The following is a 21,158-nucleotide window of genomic DNA, read 5'->3' as shown; positions in this document are numbered from 1 at the left end:
ATCTTTACAGGGGTATTTCAAGCCAAGGGAGACCAGCATCCTCAGACCGCTTCTATCATCCACATGATGACTCAGAGCTGCGATTGTTCTCTAGCTTCTTTGGCTAAGGTTTACTAGTCACCATCCCTCTTCTTCTCTGCTCTACCACACTCACCCCAAGACTTGAAATAAAATCTAATACTTAGCGCCAGGCATTTCTGACAATTGATTTTTCCAAGTGGGACCAAGGCATTCACCTTTCCCTAGAGTAATAACAATATATCCTAATTCTCCCCATCATTAGTTCAGCCACTAAGGATCAGACCAAATTCCCTATAAATACGATGCCTGAGTCATGCATTGTTAAATCAACATTCAAAAATTTGCTACATTGTAGAATCCGTAGGAAACTTAGCAAGAGAAAAATGAGATTTCAATATTGCTTCAGGCTTTCTCTTCTCCAGGTTAAGTACTTTCAGTGCAGGTTGAAGATGACATAGCAGCTGCAGAGTATGCTGAATTGATTTTGCCAGTTATTTGCCTGTCTGGCATTGCTTTTTATTTTAGTAACTGAAGAATTAATCAGTTCTGGTGGTGTGTAAATATGTTGGTTGAGCAGGAGTCTAGAAAAGCTGCCATGGTCCAGTTTAGTCTTGGCCAAGACTTCTTAGCAGCAAACTAAACTTATAATAACAAAGCTGCTTCCCTGAACATCTATTTGTTAAATTAACATGAACTCAAAGCTGTGTAGAAGTCGCAGAGCTAAAAGCAATAAGCTGGTTGGGCTGCTCCTCAGACCTGTGGGTTTCTGAAATAGTTTTCAGTATGAAAACTTAAGTTACACCATTATTAAGAGAAATCTCTTATAATCACAACCTGCCAATTTATTTCATATCTTAGAGCATTTTATTTAACAAAAGAAGATCTTTTTCCTGGAAAATATTTGTCCATGTGACAGTCTGCAGGATGGACACTTTATATTTTTTCAGTATCTGAAGGACTTTAGATGGGCAAAAAGAAAAAGACAAGCTGGAGTTGCTTCAAATGGGCTCTCATTCTTTTAAAAATCAGAAAATGGTAGAAGTTTTCTTCTTCCCCCAATATCTGTATTTGGCATGTGATGAAAACCAAGATTTTGATCTGCAGCTAAAACTGGAGCTTCACAGGGAGGGCAGATCAGATTTTCCATGCTGACATTTTGAGGTCACACTAGTTTTTTCCATATGGATTTATGGTTTCTACTGTTCATATTGGAGATTCCTTGGACAGTACAAATGGAAAACAAACAAGATCTTCCATGACTATGACTGGAGCCTGACTGAAAGCACCTGACTGGAAATATTCAACATTTTGTGGCAAAAAACATTTGTTCAAGGTTTTCAGTTGTTTAGATATATAGGATGAAACAGCAATGCATAAAGAAAGCATGAACAATTAAAAAACGTATTGAATGAGTTTTCTTTGAAAACCAGACATTTTTAGTGACCGTATTCAAAAACCTTCATTTGCTTTGAATATAAACAAAAAAGACCTAAGATTCTTATAGAGGACTCATCTCTGACTTAACTTGTATTTAACTACCTCATCCCCTATGGATGATTCTAAAGATGACCATTCCCTGCAATTTGTGAACCTTAAAACCTACCCCATTCTCAGAAACACTGTTGGAAATCAACCAGAGATCAACTGGTGAAAACAAATACAGATATTTTGGGTTTCATAAGATACTGCTTTTCATCAGTAAAACACTCGGGATATATTGTCACTCTCCTAATTTTTAATCTATTTAGTTCTATGCGAACACTTACGTGCAGTACATTGAAGTATCTCATTTGTATACATCAGGCTATCTACATTTTACCACATGGAGATATCACATTATTAATAGTTCTGTTCCTTAAATAAACTGCAGTTTGCTTTAAACTTCCTTTTTGTGCATGATCTTGCAAGAAAAAAGAGGCTTTAATACAAAGACTCAGTTTTTATATGCAAATATATCATTTGATTGCACACTTTTTTTTTTTTGCCCTACATTATCATGAATATTTCTGATAAATGTTTTATGGGTTAGGTTTTGGATTTGTGATCATTTTCAAATTTTATCTGTTTGCCACACCATTTGCAAATACTGCATTCTTGGTTGATGTTGATTGGTCTCATTTACATATTTATCACACTTTTATTTTCAAGGATATTTTGCTATAAACTGCCTGTCCCCATTTCTCTTCCAGGTACTAATAGCACATTGATACATTTTCAAATTTACCTCACATTCATATGTAATTTTTTTGGTCAACAATAAATCACCACTTAAGAGACATCATATTCAATGTGATCGTTAACTTCATACATATCCGACATATGGTTTCTGAGTAATTAAAGATAATGGGATTAATGCACTTTGCAGCACACTTCACTGTCCAGAGAGCTGAATGGTTTTCCATAAGAACTAGGCTTAAAGGAATCCAGCATGACTGCAGGGAAACAAGTGCCAAAAAACTGGTAACACAGTACTGATACTACCCCTAACGGGTAATTCCTTAACACAGAAAATAAGACCTTTTTATTTTCTTGTCAAGAAAAATAAGCATTTACTGCGGTTCTACTTGATATTGGCCAACAACTCTTGAATCCCCCTAGCATGTTCACTGCTTGTTCTTTATCTATCTATACTTTTCTAGGTTCAAAATATATTTCCTTTACTTGCCATGTCTTCTGGTGTGCCCATCTTCTGCTATATCCTTTACTTATGCAAGAGTATGAGGGGAAAAAGAAGCTGAAGCAAAGAAATGTTGGCAATTGATTCCTTTCCATTTTTGCCCTTACAGAGAGAGAATGAAAAGATAAAATATTAAGGTGTATTTCCCTACTCCTGCTCGGACTCCTTTCTCCCCTTTTGGACAAACAATATGTTTGTGATCCTCTCCAGTAAGAGTGCAAATACCGGATACATTTCTAAACAAAATGTGAGTTGTTTACAGATGAAATAATTTAGAAAAAAACATACGTGCCCCAGAATAGTTCAGATTTGATGGTGACTGTTACCTTTTCTGGTGCTAGCACCAGTTAACCCATAGATTTTTCTGTAGCTAAAAAATATCAAGAAACATATGATCACACTAGTGGTGGAGGGCTGCAATACTTCCATAATAGACTAATGGGTACCTGATACATCTGTTCATCAAGAGCGCTCATAATTATATCTTCAGGTTTATCACTAAAATTAAATGCTTCCTCTCTTTATGTGCTAAGATTTTCAGAACTATCATCTGCAAAGAACTTCTCACATCCTCCCAGCTGGCTCTAAACATGAACAGTACAGTCCTTTTTATTCTTTAGAACTGGTTTACCTGTTATGAACAGCAGTACTTTCCTCCCTAATCTTTCATTGATTTATTGTGACCTATTAGAAAAATCTCAAATTAATCAGTTTCCCATGATCTTCTGGCACTTCATTTATTAATTCATAGAATCATAGAAAGGTTTTGGTTGTAAGGGACCTCAAAGATCATCTAGTTTCAGCCCCCCCCTGCCATGGGCAGGAACACCTTCCACGAGACCAGGTTGCTCAAAGCCCTATCCAGCCTGACCTTGAAAACTTCCAGGGATAGGGCATCCACAATTTCTCAGGGCAACCTTTTCCAGTGCTTCACCACCCTCACAGTAAAGAATCTCCTGGTAATATCTAATCTAAACCTACCCTCTTTTAGTTAAAAGCCATTACCCCTTGTCCTATCACTACACTCCCTGGTAAAGAGTTCCTCCCCAGTTTTCCTGTAGCCCCTTGTAGGTACTGAAGGACCATTATAAGGTTTCCCCAGGGATTTTCCTTCTCTAGGTTGAACAACCCCAATTCCCTCAGCCTCTCTTCATAGGAGACTTGCTTAAGTCCTCTGATCATCCTTGTGGCTCTTCTCTGGACTCACTCCTACAGGTCCATGACACTTCCAAGGTTCATGTCCTGGGGACTCCAGAGCTGAATACAGTAAGTAATACAGCTAAGTACAGTCTAAAAAGAGTAGGGTAGAGTGGAAGAATTGCCTCCCTTGACCTACTGTTCATGCTTCTTTTGATGCAGCACTATGGTTGGCTTTCTGGGCTGCAAGTGTGTATTGCTGGCTCATGTTGAGTTTTTCATCAACTCAAGCACTTCTCTTAATGGCTGCTTTCAATCCACTCATTTTCCAGCCTTTATTACTGTTTGGGATTACCCTGACCCAGGTGCAAGACCTTGGACTTTGCCTCGTTGAACTTCATGATGTTCACATAGGCCCATGTCTCAAGTCCTCCCTCCGTTGTGCTAACTGCACCACGTAGCTTAGCATTTTCCACAAACGTGCTAACGGCACACTCAATCCCACTGTCCAAGTCACCAACAAAGATATTAAACAGTGCCAGTCCCTATACCAACTGCAGAGCAACACCACTTATCACTGATCTCCATCTGGACATCAAACCATTGAGCACACTCTTTGAGTGTGATTGCAATGACACTCCCTGCTGGCCTTTGACCAAAGACTGCCCACTTGTTGATATGAAAATGTATTTATGACAACAGTGTTTTGGAACATAAATTATCTTTTTTTTTTTTTTTTTTTTTAATAAAAAAATACAGAAAGATGAAACTAGGTTGAGTTCAGAGACTGGAGCTGCTTACAGGCAGTAAAAGGAGCAGCATCTAGAAACTGTTGTTTGAAGTAAAATGGTTGTTTCCTAGTAAATATTGATACAATACATACATTTTCTCTAGGTCATGAAGTCCTGCAAAAGCTCCTTTTGGAATGACTCTCATCTTGGTAAGGACAAATCTCCTGAAAATAGAGAAAATTATGTGATTATTCACTGTTCACAATACACACCTGCGTGACACCCTTTGTCAGTACAGAAGAGGCCAAGAATAGAATAGAAGAGGCCTAGAATAGAAGAGAAGGTAAATCGAATCATAGAGGTTGAAAAAGACCTCCAGGATCATCTGGTCCAGTCAACTCCTTATTACCACTAAATCATGTCCCAGAGCACCAAGTCCAACCTTTCCTTAAACACCCCCAGGGATGGTGATGCCACCACATTCCTGGGCAACCTGTTGCAATGCCTGAATACTCTTTCTAAGAAGAAATGTCTCCTAATTTCCAAACTAAACCTCCCCTGACACAACTTGACACGATTCCCTCTAGTTATCTGGGTGAGAAGAGGCTGACCCCCAGCTCCCCATACCTTCCTTTCAGGTAGTTGCAGAGAGCAATGAGGTCTCCCCTGAGCCTCCTCTTCTCCAGACTAAATGACCCCAGTTCCCTCATCCTCTCCTCACAGGACTTATGCTCCAGGCCCTTCACCAGCTTTGTAGCCCTTCTCTGGACACACTCCAGGGCCTCGATGTCCTTCCTGTAGTGAGGGGCCCAAAACTGAATGCAATACTTGAGGTGCGGCCTCACCAGAGCAGAGTACAGGGGGACGACCACCTCCATGCTCCTGCTGGCTACACAATTCCTGACACAAGCCAGGATGCCGTTGGCCTTCTTGGCCACCTGGGCACTTTGCCGGCTCATGTTCAGGTGAGCATCAACCAACATTGCCAGATCCTTTTCCTCTGCAAAACTTTCAAGCCACTCTGCCCCAACACTGATACAAAGCTGATATCACTGATACAAGGTGAGTCTCCATCCTGAAGGCTTCACAGTCTAAATACAGCTATAAAGTTCATATGCTTCATAGGTCTCCAGCTGCCTGCCTGGGCCAAAATTACAGCACTGTGTTGGTCTGCTGCTGGAGCTGGTGGGAAAAAAGCATCCACCAGTGAGTTGCAAGTACCCTGTTGGCTTCAGTAAGAAACAAACAGCTGGTCACCACAGGTGTGTTGTATGCTGGTAGGTAACAGTGTTTTTTTTCATCTTGTCCTCTCTTTTGAGAGATACTCAAGCATAGAATGAAACAGCTCTGTGGAGCTGAACCTGGATGAGTTGCTTACACAATGTTGTAAGGTGCTACATGCATGCTTATGCAAGATAAGCCTTAAGCTGTTGCAAAGATAAATTAAGGAGTCAGATAGTATCTCCCATCAGTGCCACTTTAATACTCTTCATTGTTTCTCACAGTCTCTCTTCTAATTAATTCATAATATGCCATAAAATTGGGACTTCAGAATACACACCTCTATCACACAGGAACCAAGACAACATTTTAATCATTTGTAAAGGTCACTGTAGATACTTTATGAAGAATAAGTATTTAAAATACCGTATAAACCTTTTTGTTAACCTGAACTCTTCTTTTATCACAGTAAACAAAGAAGACTACAAAACTTCTGATGTTACTCAAAAAACAAAATGTAGGATATCTACTACACTTAAGAGCAATAACTTAGGAGCAGTAATTTCACTTAGGAGAAATAAGGTATTAGCTAGGTAATTATTTTATTTCATGCATTTAATGATTCATAGGTAGTGAGTACAAATCACTGCATATATAAACATGACCTACTCATAAAGACACATAATTCACATGATATGCTTATGACGAGATGCCAGGTCAAGAAAGCATAGCTGAGGCATGAGAAACCCTACAGTGAGTTTGTAGGGAGAAGTACTGCCAGAAATAAATGTCATACTCAAACTCTCATGTGTTAAACACCAAGCAGATAACACAAATTAAACATCAGATAATGTTTGCTACATACATGAGATCAATTTGTCATTTAGTTTGTTGGTCAATGCACACCTCATTTAGCTCTACAGATGCCACTGGGATTACATCAGGAGTGAATTTTGCCCCATACTTTTTTTAAGCATTAAAAATGCATTGTATTCTCAGTCTGAAAAGATAATAAAGTAAATCTGGTATTCCATTATTCTTGTAAAATTATTAATGTAAGTCAGAAAAAGCTTCTAAATACTGTCACACAAGTATTGCAGAATTGAGATCATTATGCAAATGTTAGAAGGATTAAGGAGCTTCCAGAAAAGGCCTAACCTGGATCAGGCAATTTGTAAAGCCCTACTGAAAACATGGCTAGTGTAATGCATGCAAAGCTATGTCTGTACTTTCAGAGTTCAGATATTGGATCTGTGCAGAACACCCGGCAGGCTTAGTGCTGCAAAGATGAACCATCAGGCAACTTTTTGATCTGCTTTGAAACCTTTTCTAACCTCTCCTTTGTAGAAACACATGCCTGAATTTGGAGCCCTAGAAAGTGGGCACAGTCTGAAAAGCCACCTATATTTTTTTAATGGCAATACTCTAAAATGGATCCTCTCTCTGTAGATCATCAAGAGGTTTGCAATTCTTTAATTAGATACTGGCCTATGCCATTCTTTACCACAATAAGAACTTACAGCCTGATCCTGAAATTTATTAAAAGAAAGAACCTTCATTGATGTATGAGGTTACCCACAGAAGTAAAGCCATAAGTGCATAGAAGGATCAAACCTTGGGTTTCTTTGTTGAATAGCCTGCCTTGTGCTAATAAGGTGCCAGAATTCAGGAGCTTCATATCTGATGCCCTGGAGCTGCTAAAGTAGAACTGAAGTTTAATAGCTGAAGTCGCACATTCCACTTAAAAAACTAAGGTTAATTGTATTTAAATGTCCCTGTTAGGCTAATAAAGTTAGCTTTAATGTTATAACTAACACTGAAAATTAGAATCAGCTAGTTGTTGAATTATCAACTGTATAATGAATAGGAGTCCATTATAACTAGTGGCATGCTGTATTGTCAATAAATCTCACAAATTAGGCTCCAAGAATCAATCTGTACTTTACTTGAGATACTGGTATTCAGTACGAATTCTTGCTAGGTCACATGGGGAAAATAATTGATAAGCATTTCCTTGTTTTTGTTACTGGAAATATTTAAAGTCAAAGAAATGAATACAGTCCACTTTTCTTCAAGCATATTTTATGTCAAAACAAACAAAAGCATCCTTTAAAAAACAGGTGCTTAATGGAAAGATGCATTATTTGGTAGTAAAAAATAATGCTAGGACTTAGGCACCTGCAAAGAGAGCACAGAAAACCATAAAAGTTATGCACATGACGTAAAATTAAAAACCAAGAGCCAGGTGCCTGGTACAATGTGTGAGAAAGGTTAGACCAAAGGTTAGGTGATCCAAAAACCTGTACCCTAAGCAGGGAGCTGTGCAGACTTAGACCCCAGGAAACTAAATGCATGTCTCCATCTCAACTCCAAAGCACCCAGGTCTTGTATGCCCTCCACAAGTACAAAAAGCTAAAGCTCCTGCTCACAGCAGCTTTGCTGAAGTGGAGGAAGGCTTTGTGCTCTCTCAGTGCTGCCCTGGCAGCAGAAGGACAGACACAGGGAATGGGAGTCTCAGCTTCAAGTACCCCTCTCATCCCAAGTGCTGCTCAGCAGCCAAGAGACCTTTCCCTGTGTCCGGCTGCAGCTCAAGCATTGCACAGCCAGGGCTATGATACTCCTTGGGCAATGAGGGAGGACAAGAGGGATCTTAACCCTAGCATTCTCTCTAAAGGCATTACAGTTAGATTTGATTTCCTTTGGACAGATTAAAAAAAAAATAAATAATTTTTTAAAGTCCAAAGTTCAGTACGGTTAGTGTTATCAATATATAAGCTACAATACATCCTAGAAATTCTAGCAAGGCCCCCAGTGTTGGAGCCACCAAAAACTTAAAAAATAATGAGAAAGCAGAAACAATGACAGGAAATAAAACAAACCCCAAGTGGTGAACATGATTATCCTGCATCCTACATGTCTGGAAATAGAAGACGGATATAATAACTACTGTTATTACCTATGTACAGCAGTATAAACTAGATTTAAATCTAGCCCATTTCTCATTGCATAGAACCCCTAAAGTGCTGGAGAGGTTTCTAAATTCTGATTTAAATACATCTGTTGAAAGCTATTTTTTGGGAGGTTATTGATAGAAACTAAAGTTAGCTGCTAAAGTTGTGCAAACCCACTTGCACTTTATATATATATATATATAAATTACAGTATAAACATGCACTTAAATATACAAATTTGCATAGTATTTAACTGATTATTCCCTACATAGTTTTTCCTAACCATTGGGAGTAGTTGGTTTCTTTTGTGCAGTAAAATACTTTTACATTTGGAGAGACAATAAAGCTTACTATCAGATATTTCTCTGGACTGAACATGCACACTTTCCACAGGTTTTCACGTTTCATTCCTAAGTTTTGTGCATTTTATATGCCTTTTATCATTTTTTGTTCATCTCATGAATAGCTGTCTGTATTTTTTTCTATTAGAAAACTACTAAAAAACTGTTTCTAATTAAGGCTAGACCTGTCAGGACTAGATCAGAACTATCTCCTACTGATTTATTTATTTATACAGAGATATCTAAACCTGGCTATTTAAGAGGGCAAGGTTTCAGTTAATATGAAGCCACTGACACAGATGACTTATACAACCTTATATCACAATGAGTAGCAAACAACCCAAATACATCTTGTTTCTGTAAGGCTGTGTCTAGTATAAGAGAAATATCATAGTGCCAAGTTAATCTCAAAGCTTGTAGAAGACATGATGCAAAGAACAGAAATTATCAGGTACTGGTAAAGTGATCCTGAATAACCCTCCAACATTTTCAGCTACAAAGAGATTTATTGAACTTTTTCCTAAAATAGAGTCTTCTGCAGCTGAAGTAGTTCAGACAGACATAGCATAAGACATGAAGGGGAAAAAAATACTCCAGAAAAAAACAATATTCTTCCATTCAGCCCTATGTGAATTCAGGTACAGAAATCAGACTGGCTTCACCAAGAAGAGACAGAGGACTGTATGCAACTATTCAAGTATCTGACGCCTAAGGTGCGGATAAGTAAAAAGACTTGGTAAATGACAAGATTAGAAAAGTAGATCCATAAAGGTCTTCAAATTGTCTCTAGAAACAAAAGTACATGAAAAACATGTAAAGTGGGCGCAGTGAGCAAATCAGTGTAAATACACTGTGTTTGTGAGGTTGGTCACTTAAGTGTGAAATGCTGTATTTTCTATGTTCATCAAATGAATTCTCAGACCCTGGTCCCAAAAACTTTTTCTTGAGTAATTATGAAAACACTCTTTGGCAAAGGTCTCCACTAGAATTTGTTTCGATTGAGCTGGTGTCCCCTCTTCCCACCTCTTTCCAGCTCCTTTACTTTCCTTCCTCAATAAAGCTCCTTCCCACCAGCAATAATCTTGCACATCAAAGGACTGCATCAATTATCATAAATTAAACTAGTAAAACAACAACAACAACACACCCACCCACCCCCCCAAAAAAAACACACAAAAAAACCCAAAACAAACACACACAAAAAACCACATTTATTTCTGCTTCATTAAGCATGGCTAATTTTTTTTTTTTTTTCAAAACACTCTAAAACCAACTTCTCTGATCTACACAGTTAATCAGAATGTACGCATCTTGTAGATTTGTCTATCCTGGCTTATGTAAATGGCAAATTCATGATGTTAAAGTGAACAGCATCAGTCAGATATGGAAACAAAATAAAAAAGCCCAAAAGATTTGGTGACCATAATGCTAAATAACCAAATTCAGTTCTGAAGAAATAAATACAGAATTTTGAAAACCATTTTACTCTAGTCTCCGAGCTAATAGACTGATGCTCTCACCTTCTAATCCTCTACAGCAGTGTGTATTTTGTCAGATAGAAAGATTTACAATAAAATGTAATTTATTTTCTTTGTAATTCTTTTGTTGTTTCTTTGTTTTTGCATCTTGCTTTGGAGATGCACTTGAGGTACCAGCACAAGCAACAGGTGAGACTGCGTTATATTTCTGGATAAGACAATATGATGCCATGACCTACTTGGTGTTCTTTTGACAAAATACAAGGACCAACAAAATCCTGCCCCATGTTTTTTTGTGTTTTTGCTTGGTGAGTCAATGCAACAGCGAAGGATTATTTTGCTTTTTGTTCTGTAATAGAAAACAAAGAGGCATTGCAGATTGTGTCCTAGATGGTGTAAACCAATCTGTCTGTGTCAGCCTGGCCCTAAACTTTTATATTAATTCTCACTGGAATGAATCATGAAATTCTTTTGAGATAAGATTTGATTTGATTTAAATTTGTAAAGAAAATTTATAAGCCCTCAGCTCATTGAAATGCCTTATCTTTGACTAGGGTGTGGGTCTAGTTAATATGTCTCTAGGAAGAGGAATATGCAGAAATACATGAATATAAATATATTTTTCCTCGAATTAGTCATAAAAATATATTTTTCTTAATATTTTGAAATACTTCAATGAATCATTAAGGGAAAATAGAAATTTGATAATATAACAGGGCAAAACCTACTTTGTTAATGGTAAAGAATTAAGAGTTTTGATTTTGGAGTAGAAATTCATACACTGAGCACAGAAATCCTAACAATAAGTCAGTGAGCTGCCTGAATCTCTAACCAGAACTGTCTTCTTTAGACCCTGTGTTCAGCCTTTTTTTTTTCTTAGAAAATTTATTTTAAGGCAGCTGTTGCATGTGTTTTTGGCATGAAGGTGGCTAGATTACTCAGCCCAAGGCAGGTTCCCTGAAGCAAATGGAAGAGCACTGTTCTGAGTGCATACAGAGCCTAGACAGACTTCAGACCCTGTGAATCTTGAAGCATGAGTTGCAGTATGTTCACCTAAAAACAAATGTATGATGTATGAACGTATGATTCCTTTCTCAAACTGTGATTAAATCTAAACATTCTAAATTTAAAATTTTTAAAAATTATTTTCATGGATCAGTGTGAAAATCAGCTGTCTAGGGGGAAGATATCTGTAATCTACAAAGCAGTCTGCAGCTGCTTTTGGACATAGCTATGGTTCCCCTTCCTATCAGTATGCAGAGAGGAATTCAAAACATATAAACCAGATCCAAAACCATCACAAAAAAGGCTTCAAATATCATTGAGCTAAATGCAAAAAGATTGCTTTTCTGGTTTCCATTGTCTTTAGAGTGCATTCATATAATGTTTTAAAGCTATTTTCAGCAGTCATGAGGATTTAATTTGGAAAAAGAAAAAAAAAAAAGAGTGAGATCTATATAATTTTCCTCAGTTCCATGAGACATTGAGGCTGAGACTTCATATGTCTGACAGTATCAGGAGGAATGGCATCAGTACTGACAAAACACTGCTCCAGCATACTACTGGCTCCTGTTTTCACAGAGCTACTCCATCATCCAAATGAAAACTAAAACTGAGCAGAAGTAATGACTATTCATATAACTGAAAAGTTATCCAGACTGCAGCTGGTTAATGAACATGGGGTGAGAAGAGCAGTTAAAGGAGAGTATTCCAAGGAAAAACAAACATCCAAATATCCCCTAAGCGAGACCTCCTAACAGAATCAATGGGCAAAATAAAGATCTAATTAATATATATCTATACATATATTTTAACAGAGGCATCAGGTCCTGAAAAAGGATTAATTCAGTCCAAAACCAAAAGAAAATTGGATACAATAAATTTTTACAGGTATCTTGGTGCCCTTTCCCTTTAATTTCATACAGAAATAATTACATTTGCCTTTGTTATACAAACACAAACCAGAAGATATTTTCTTAGACCACAGAGGAAATTTGTCACATGGTCATGGCTTGTAACTAGAGATCCTGAGTTTCAGGTCAGCATTATAATCAGAAAGTCACCCCTTTATTTTTTTCTGTAAAAGACTACTACATTTTTTTTTTTGTCTTTCTAATTCCACTAAAATGGAAGAAATGGAAGCAATCTGATCACAGCTGGCAACCACAAACAGAAATAAGCCAACTGATGAAACATTAAATTTTTACAAGAGACTACTGGAGTGAAACCCATAAAGTGCAAAGATTACAGCTGCATGCAAGTTTGTGTCCTTTCTGAAGATAGGACAGTCACACCATTCTTCTATTTGACTGAAAAATGTACTATAAATTTGACTGAAAAATGTCCTATAAATATGGGAGACAACATCATCTTTTCAGGTATGCTACTCAGGAATCTCTCCAGGTCTGGCAGTGACGTAAGTAGGCACCTCTGGGAAAGAAAATGTTTTCATTTGTGCACTATTAGACAAAGTAATGTACAGACAAAGTAAATACAATTAGAACTGTGATGGTATGGTTATTAGTAATGCCTGCCTGCTTTGCAGGGCTGAATTTAAAAGGCAATATGTGCAGTCGCTCATGAAAATTTACTTTTTTTTTTTTTTTTTTTTTTACTAGTCGTCTCCCTTAAAATCAATTTCCTTTTCTTTTTTAAATTAGATTAGAAGTGCAATGAATAGTAGTGATGGCATTCCTATTTTAAATGCAGTGAATACTTACTAGGTGAAATAATTCCATCCAGACACAAAAAGCTGTAGTGAAGCATTTTAATGGAACAGCTGATGTTTCATTTGAGTGCCCACCATCCTGTAACATAGATAACAAGGCACTTCTCTGCCTGCCCTGCTGAGGTCCCGTTTCCCCAACAGAGTTGCAATGCTGCTCACAGACACACATAAATATCTCTGTGGGATTTGTTTTTCTACCAAGTCCCTGCATAGGTCAGCTAATAAGTTGCATGCTGTGCCTCTCACCAGTTAAGAGCTGATAAGTAGAGATGAGGAAGGACACAATTTTTTTGTAAGAGAAAAAAAAAAGCATCAGTTAGACTACAAGACTGGAAAAAATCATCAAGAAAAAGCCTGTATGTTCACTCCCCTCCTCTTCTTAGTTTTCCAAAAAACATGGCATGTTTAGTCTCAGAACTGATACACTTTTAATTTCTGGACAAAGCATCCACTGAACAGTAACACTGTTCATACCCCCACTATGCTGTATATAGCTCCTTTCTAAGGACACATGTGCAGACGGTTGAAAACAAAGCTCCAAAATTACTTTAAATACCTCTGCTTGAATAGCTTTGGGTGAATTTGGAGTCTTGGGATTTAAAAAAACAAAAAAAAAAAAAAAGAGGATGGAGAAAAAAAGTAGATTACAAGAATCACAACCAGGAAAAGAGATGAAACACCGAGACCATAGCTCAATTTGAGATGTTCTATGCTCCTTGCTTAGTGAAAATTCTGCATCTATTTAGGCTGAGTTGCTTTTTACACTGAAATAAAGCTGGAGAGGAACTGAGCTCTCCAGAGTTGTGATTATTCAGGCTAGTAACCTGGATGTGTCAACTCTTTTTGCAAAGTGTCTGACAAATAATTTTGTTAAGATTTAGATGCAAGGCAGTAATAAGCAGCACATTTGACAAACACAAATGATGTGCCCAGAGCAGAATGACTGCAGAACACCCTCTGACGCAAGGATGTTGGTCTCTTCAGTACATACACAGAGAAAAAAATGGTTTGTCACAGGTTACAAAGTGCAAAAACAAATGAGTCCTCTTTAGGTTCAGAGAACAGAATCACAGCTACCATGCTCACATTCAGGAACAGTTTAACTGGTAGGAAGGAGTTACCCACAAAAAGTGCCAGCAGTAAGCTTGAAAACTCAGACAAAATTGCTTCTATTAATGTCAAAGACATGCTGTGAAAAGTGTTTCATCTAAGATAAATAACATAAGTGAATGAAGTTACTCTGTCTCAGTTACAGAGAAAACAGAAAATAGCGATTGCTTTATTTTTACAAATAGCTGTACTTTATTAGTATTGATTATCCTGTGAGACACTACACTACTTTTGGAAGAGCACTTCCTCATTCCTCATTGCTTAACTTACAGGGGTCTTAGAGAAATGTACAGCATGTAATAAAACATGCAACTTCCTTGAAATCTGACCTTGATGTTTACAACCATCTTTATGGTGAGGAGCTATTAAAAATTAATTCACTCTGAGTAAACTCTCAGTGTTGTATCTATTTATATTAGTATCTCTTCATACTTTCCTAACAAAAGGAACATTGCACAAGTCCGACGTATTTTATTCTTCCGCAGAGAGTGTTTTATTTTATGTTCTTTCCTGCAGGCAACTTGTCAAGGAAAATAGAGTAATGGAAAATGTCTACAATCTAAGCAGATGGGGGGCTTTTTAGGTATTGTCTTCTTCAAAACTTTCTTCCCCTCTTTTGATTTGGAGCAAGAATAGCTATCTGGCTTACACACAGCTGGTCACTTCAGCTTTTTTCCTGTCCCAAGAACGTGTCTAAAAGGATCTTATTCCTCAGCAGGGAGAGGAACAGTGGTTTCTTCATCAACTGAGGTCATACCAGAAAGGTGACAGGTGTTCTTTGTGTGTAGTGTTTCTACCTCTAAGACCTCAGGACTTGCTGAGTTGGCAATCTCTCCATATATGATGCTATTTTTATTGACCGAAAAAATTTGTGTAGGGACAAAATTCCATAAATTCTGTGTTGGATGCCTTACTGAAGGTAAAACCCTCTTCAAAGTGGAAGTATTTCTGCATAATGTATTGCTGAACCCTTGCTTAGCAAAACACCAAATAACATGCCTTTGTCATCTTGCTTGACTAATTCATTAGAAAGATCATAGAATAATAGAATATCCCAAGCTGGAAGGGACCGACGAGGATCAAGTCCAAATCCTGGCTCTACACAGGACCAACCAAAAATCAAACCACGTGTATGACAGCATTGTCCAAATGCTTCTTGAACTCCAGCAGGGTTGGTGCTGTGACTACTTTCCTGGGGAGCCTGTTCAGTGCCCAAACCACCCACACAATGAAGAACCCTTTCCTAATATCTAATCTGAACCTCCCCTGATGTAGCTTCATGCTGTTCCCTTTGGCCCCATAATTGTCCTCAGACAGAAGAGATCAGTGCCTCCCCACACCCTCATGAGGAAACCATAGGCCACCATGAGGTCTCCACTCAGTCTTTTCTTCAGCCTGAATAAACCAAGTAACCACAGCCACTCATATGTCTTGACCGCTAGACCCTGCACCATCTTCATAGCCCTCCTTTGGGTATTGTCTGATAGTTTTATGTCCTTCTTATGTTGTGGCACCCAATACTGCACACAGAACTTGAAGTGAGACCACACCAGTGCAGACAAGTTGCAGGACAATCACTTCCCTCAACCTGCTAGCAATGCCATGCTTGATGCACCCTGGGATGTGGCTGGTGCTTTTGGCTGTCATGGCACACTGTTGACTTGCCACTGACCAGAACCACCAGATCCCTTTCTGTGGGGCTGCTCTCCAGCCTTTCATCCCTCAGTCTGTATCTATATCCAGGGTTGCCCCATCCCAGGTGCAGAATCTGGAACTTGTTCCCATTCAACTTCATACAACTAGTGATTGCTCAGCCCTCTAGTGTGTCAAGTAGCATGCTTTTCAACCTCTTTTAACATTCTTTGTATCCTCATAACCACTACGACAACTTTGTTTAATGGGACCAAGCTGAAATATCATGGAATAATAACATGAAAAGATACTCACTGTAACTTCCCTTAATTAGTGCACACAGCCTAAGAAGTACCAGGGCTGCCACCAAATATTGGGATTTATTTGGATACATCGAAAGCCTTGTTTGAAGTTGCAATGAGATGTCTGATATTCCCAAATACCTGAGCAGTCAAAAACTGTTTAAGAAATAGCACTTGGAGACTCAATTGTACTTTTTTTTTTTTTTTTTTTTTTTTTTCCTTCAGTCTGGGTCTGAGTGTGAGCTGTGTAATTGTAAATATTCTTTCTGCTATCCAATATGTGCTGTATTTTCCAAAGAGCATCATGAGTGCCAAAATAACTAACTCAGCCTGCAGTCTGGGGAAAATAGCATCTCCCAAACGCAGGGTCCAGGATGTGAACGGCATGTCCTCTGCTGTTCTCAGGGTACCAGCTAGACTTGTGTTGATTCAGTTAAAACATAAATATGCTGGCCCTATGTCACGTGATCTCACATCTCACTGTGGCGAGAGGATCATTTCCTTCCTTTTACATACTAAAACGTACATTTGAATTTTAGATACATATGTTTTGAAATAACCAACACCAATAGTGACAAAGTTGATAAATCCCATCCTCCTCTTACTCTGGCACCATGCAAAGAAGCAAAACCTCCTGTTCATGTCCTCTGCTCAGGCCTTCCTCTGATCTGAATATGCCAGCTAACTAATGCTAGGGGTCAGCAGCTGTATCCTGGTTGTGCTGCTGTCTGTGCAAGACGAATAAGGACATGGCACACCAAGCACGGGAGCACCAAGAGCAACAGCCTCTTCTTGTGTGCATAAGAGTGCTTGAAGTCCATGCACTGCAATAGCAACAGCCACAATGAGGTTTTCAAATAATGACTGCCACACTTTGCACGTTGCTTTCAAGTCCAATAAACACTTCTGTTTATTGCCATTGCTCACCATGTATTTGCAAGGCACTGGTGCTCTTTCAAGCTCTTTCTAGTTTCCATGTCACAAACTTTTCTCAGATTAACTATTAACTACTGCTGAGGGAAACATTCACAAGGATATAAATTGCAGGTGGATGGATTCTTTCAATTTCATTCTTCATTCCCCTGACAGTTTCTTTTCTTCTTCACAGTCTTTCAGAGTTATTGAGATCTCTTCCCCACAGACATCACCAATTTGATATACAGAAGCAAATGACAAACCCAGGAAGCCTTAATACTTCCACTTGTACTAAATGAAATAAAATAAAATGCACTTTCCATGATATTAGCAAAGACTAGCTCACCGCTGCAACCATGTGAACGTCGTGAGGTTCAGCAAGGCCACGTGCAAGATCCTGTACCTGGCTCTAGGCAATCCCAAGCACAAATACAGACTGAGTGGAGAATGGATTGAGAGCAGCTCTAAGGAGAAAGACTTGGGTGGTTGTTGGGAAGCTCAATAAGAGCCAGCAGTGCATGCTTGCATCCCAGAAAGCCAACCATATTCTGGGCTGCATCAAAAGAAGCAGGACCAGCAAGTCAAGGGAGGTGATTCAGGGAGGCTCTTGTGAGACTCCTCCTATAGTACTACATTCAGCTCTGGAGTAAGACATAGACCTATGAGAGTGAGTCCAAAGGAAGGCCATGAAAATGATCAGAAGGATTGAGCACCTCTCCTATGAAGAAAAGCTGAGGAAACTGGGGTTGTTCAGCCTGGAGAAGAGAAGGCTCTGGGGAAACCTTATAGCAGTCTTTCAGTACCTAAGGAGGGCTACAGGAAAGTTGAAGAGGAACTCTTTACCAGGGAGTGTAGTGATAGGACAAGGGGTAATGGCTTTAAACTAAAAGAGGGTAGGTTTAGAGTAGATATTACCAGGAGATTTTTTACTGTGAGGGTGGTGAAGCACTGGAAAAGGTTGCCCAGAGAAGATGTGGATGCTCCACCCCTGGAAGTGTTCAAGGCCAGGTTGTATAGGCCTTTGAACAACCTGGTCTAGTGGAAGGTGTTCCTGCTCATGGCAGGGGGATTAGAATTAGGTGATCTTTGAGGTCCCTTCCAACCCAACTATTCTATGGTTTTATGAAATACTGAATTTATTTATCTACCTTCCACTGGACATGGATTTACCTTTAGATGCTAAAATGATGATCCTGAACAAATATAGTAGGACATACTAACTGCAGTATTTTGTTTAAGGTTGACAGATCAATAGCAAACAATGACAATCTTGTACTAGTGTCAAAAATGGATCTATAATGAATTTGAAAGCAAGTATTATTTTTTTCAGAAAGATGCCACCTTGATGACACTGGTAAATGAAAGTTTAGCTTATATTCAGAATAAAGATATGCTTAGTGCTTTCACCTTCCAAGTTCTGCTTGAAGATGAACCCGCTGTGGAGAGACATTTCTTTTTTAAACTAAAATTAATAAACATAGATGATCAAAGAAGCCAACAGAATGGTGAAACAGAAACAGGAGAAACTTGCTCATGTCATAGCTGCAGATTATGAAAGACCCCAAAGAAAAACCTTAGCAGTCACGCTTGGAAAAATATATCCTTTCCAATATCTAGCCTCAGCAGATGAAACCTATACCTCTGCCCCCTTCCTACGCACCTTTCCATCAGCTCTCTTGAATTATAAGGTCTCTGAATGGCAGTGAAAGACAACATCTTGCGTGAAATTGGATAAAACCTGACTGGAAGAAACAAGGATGTAACAGTTATCTAAGTGAAGGAATGTCATAATAGGCATTCCACAGAGACCTGCACAAGGTCTTCATACCATAATCAAAAATGATCTGGAAGCGGAGTGAGGAGCAAGGTGACAAGTGTCCGTGATGATCAGGGCAGTAGCTAGGTGAGAAGAGTTACAAAAATGGAAGGACTTAATTCTTACACAGCATCTAGTTAAGCTATGCAGCTCCTTTCTACAGGACTCTCTGGGTGGTGGACATTCAAGAAGGAAAGGATAAATTCATGTAAGTGAAATATGTAAAGAGGATTGGCTACAAAAACATTACAACACTCAAGATGTCCCTGAGACAGACAGGGCTGGAGAGACACACATATCTCCACTGAGAAACACATCAGAGGAGCAAAAAACCTGCCTAGGGCAGCTCTGTCAGAAGAGGACTTGCTGTTTGACATGCCAGCATGAGGACAGGCAAACACCACCTGTTCTAGCACTATTGGGAGCAGGTGATCTCTGTCTAGACTGAAGTGATGAAATATTATTCAATATTTACAGCTAGTGCAAATGTTTGTACATCACAGAAGAAGAGGTTGCTCCTTAGATTAAAATGATTATAGGATTAGTGTACTGTCTTTGACAGAAGATCAAAAGGTAAAACTGAATCAGAGGTCATGCTTTCAGTGTCTCCACTGAGAATTGGCTCTACAAAACATTTCCAAAAATAAATGCCACCAAAATGTTTCAGCATTCTACAATAATAAAAATATTAAAAGAATGCTTCATCTCTCCACTAACTCTTCTTTAAGGTCATTTTGCTAATCTTTGTAACACCAGGGGATATATGCTGCCAGTATGAAATTTCAAGTTCTTTCTTACTGCCCTCTCCACCTGTACTACTTTTATTTATTTATTTATTTATTATTATTTTTCCATGTTCGAAACACTTTCCTCAAAACCATTCCTCCTTGAAGCTTGCTGCTTCCCGCTCATCATATCAAACTGCAATACATAATCTACTGAAAAATAGCCAGGGAATCAGAAACTCAGCAAGACTGAAATTTCTTTTCACATAGACTAGGTCCTTCAGGAAGCAAACTGCTGACCAAAAGGTGATCTCTTCCTTCGCTCACAGCTTGCAGGCATTATGAATTGGCTTCTCCCAGACTTCACACACAAAGCCCTGAATTTTGTAGCAGGGAGAAGTGATGGTAGCAGCTGGAATAGATTTCTTTTTGAACTGTAAAGCAGACTCAGGCTCATAACACTCCAAGTGCTTAAAGGCTCTGTGTGACCTGTTTGCTGCACTATTTTTCTAATAACTTTCTCCCCGTTTTCCATGTAAAAAACAGTGGTTCACACACTGTTTGAATACAGGTTACAGTTCTGATCCCCTTCACCTCCAAAAGGTTATATTACCATTAGAAGAGGTAAAGAGAAGGGCAATACCGCTGATCAAAGACATGAAATAACAGAGGCATTGTGCGAGGCCAAGAGGCAGCTAGATTGTAAGCAAACAAGATGACATGGCTTTTCATGCTGCACACAGACTGCCAGAACTCCTTCGTACAGCTTGCCTGGATGCAAGAAGCTGGCATAAGCTCTGGAATAGATTTAATGAATAATTTGTGAAAAGATAATTTAGAACCATTAAGGTTGGAAAAGACCTCCAAGATCATCTGGTCCAATCATTCCCCTACCACTGATATCACCCACTAAACCATCACAGAATCACAGAATCATCTGGGTTGGAAGAGACCTCCAAGATCACCAAGTCCACCCTCTAACCTAATACTAACAAGTCCTCTACTAAACCATATCACTAAGCTCTACATCTAAGCATCTTTTAAATACCTCTAGGGATGGTGACTGGGCAGCCCGTTCCAATACCTAACAACCCTTTCGGTAAAGAAGTTCTTCCTAATATCCAACCTAAACCTCCCCTGGTGCAACTTTAGCCCATTCCCCCTCATCCCTCCAGGGTTATCCTGCTTTCATTGATCTTGGGATTAACCAAAGGATCCCTGAGCAATTCTCTGCATCAAATGCCTTCATGTAGCACATAGCCACCAATCTCAGCAGTTGAAGATATGCTGAAGATGTACTGAATTAGTAAAACCTAGACTAGGTGTGCGGAAATGTGAAGTGTGGGTGTCATGTGGTATGCAGAGAGAAAAAT

The 21,158-nt window shown here is 38.8% G+C and overlaps 1 protein-coding gene across 3 annotated transcripts in view; it reads right to left on the bottom strand.

Annotated features, from left to right (window-relative positions):
- Nucleotides 1-21,158, bottom strand: part of FSHR (follicle stimulating hormone receptor) — a gene marked incomplete at its 5' end in the record, with an annotated part of 83,694 nt that overhangs the window by 46,103 nt on the left and 16,433 nt on the right. For all 3 annotated transcript variants that reach the window (XM_082758070.1, XM_082758071.1, XM_082758072.1), the window contains one exon: nt 4,719-4,790. In XM_082758070.1, the coding sequence (XP_082614196.1) occupies nt 4,719-4,790 (72 nt within the window). The remainder of the gene's footprint in view (nt 1-4,718; nt 4,791-21,158) is intronic.

The sequence above is a fragment of the Aythya marila genome (genome assembly GCF_965140915.1).
Source record: "Aythya marila genome assembly, chromosome: 3".
In the NCBI taxonomy this organism is placed as follows: Eukaryota; Metazoa; Chordata; class Aves; order Anseriformes; family Anatidae; genus Aythya; species Aythya marila.
The sequence above is the reverse complement of the archived record's forward strand: the minus strand, read 5'-3'. Positions and strand labels throughout refer to the sequence as shown.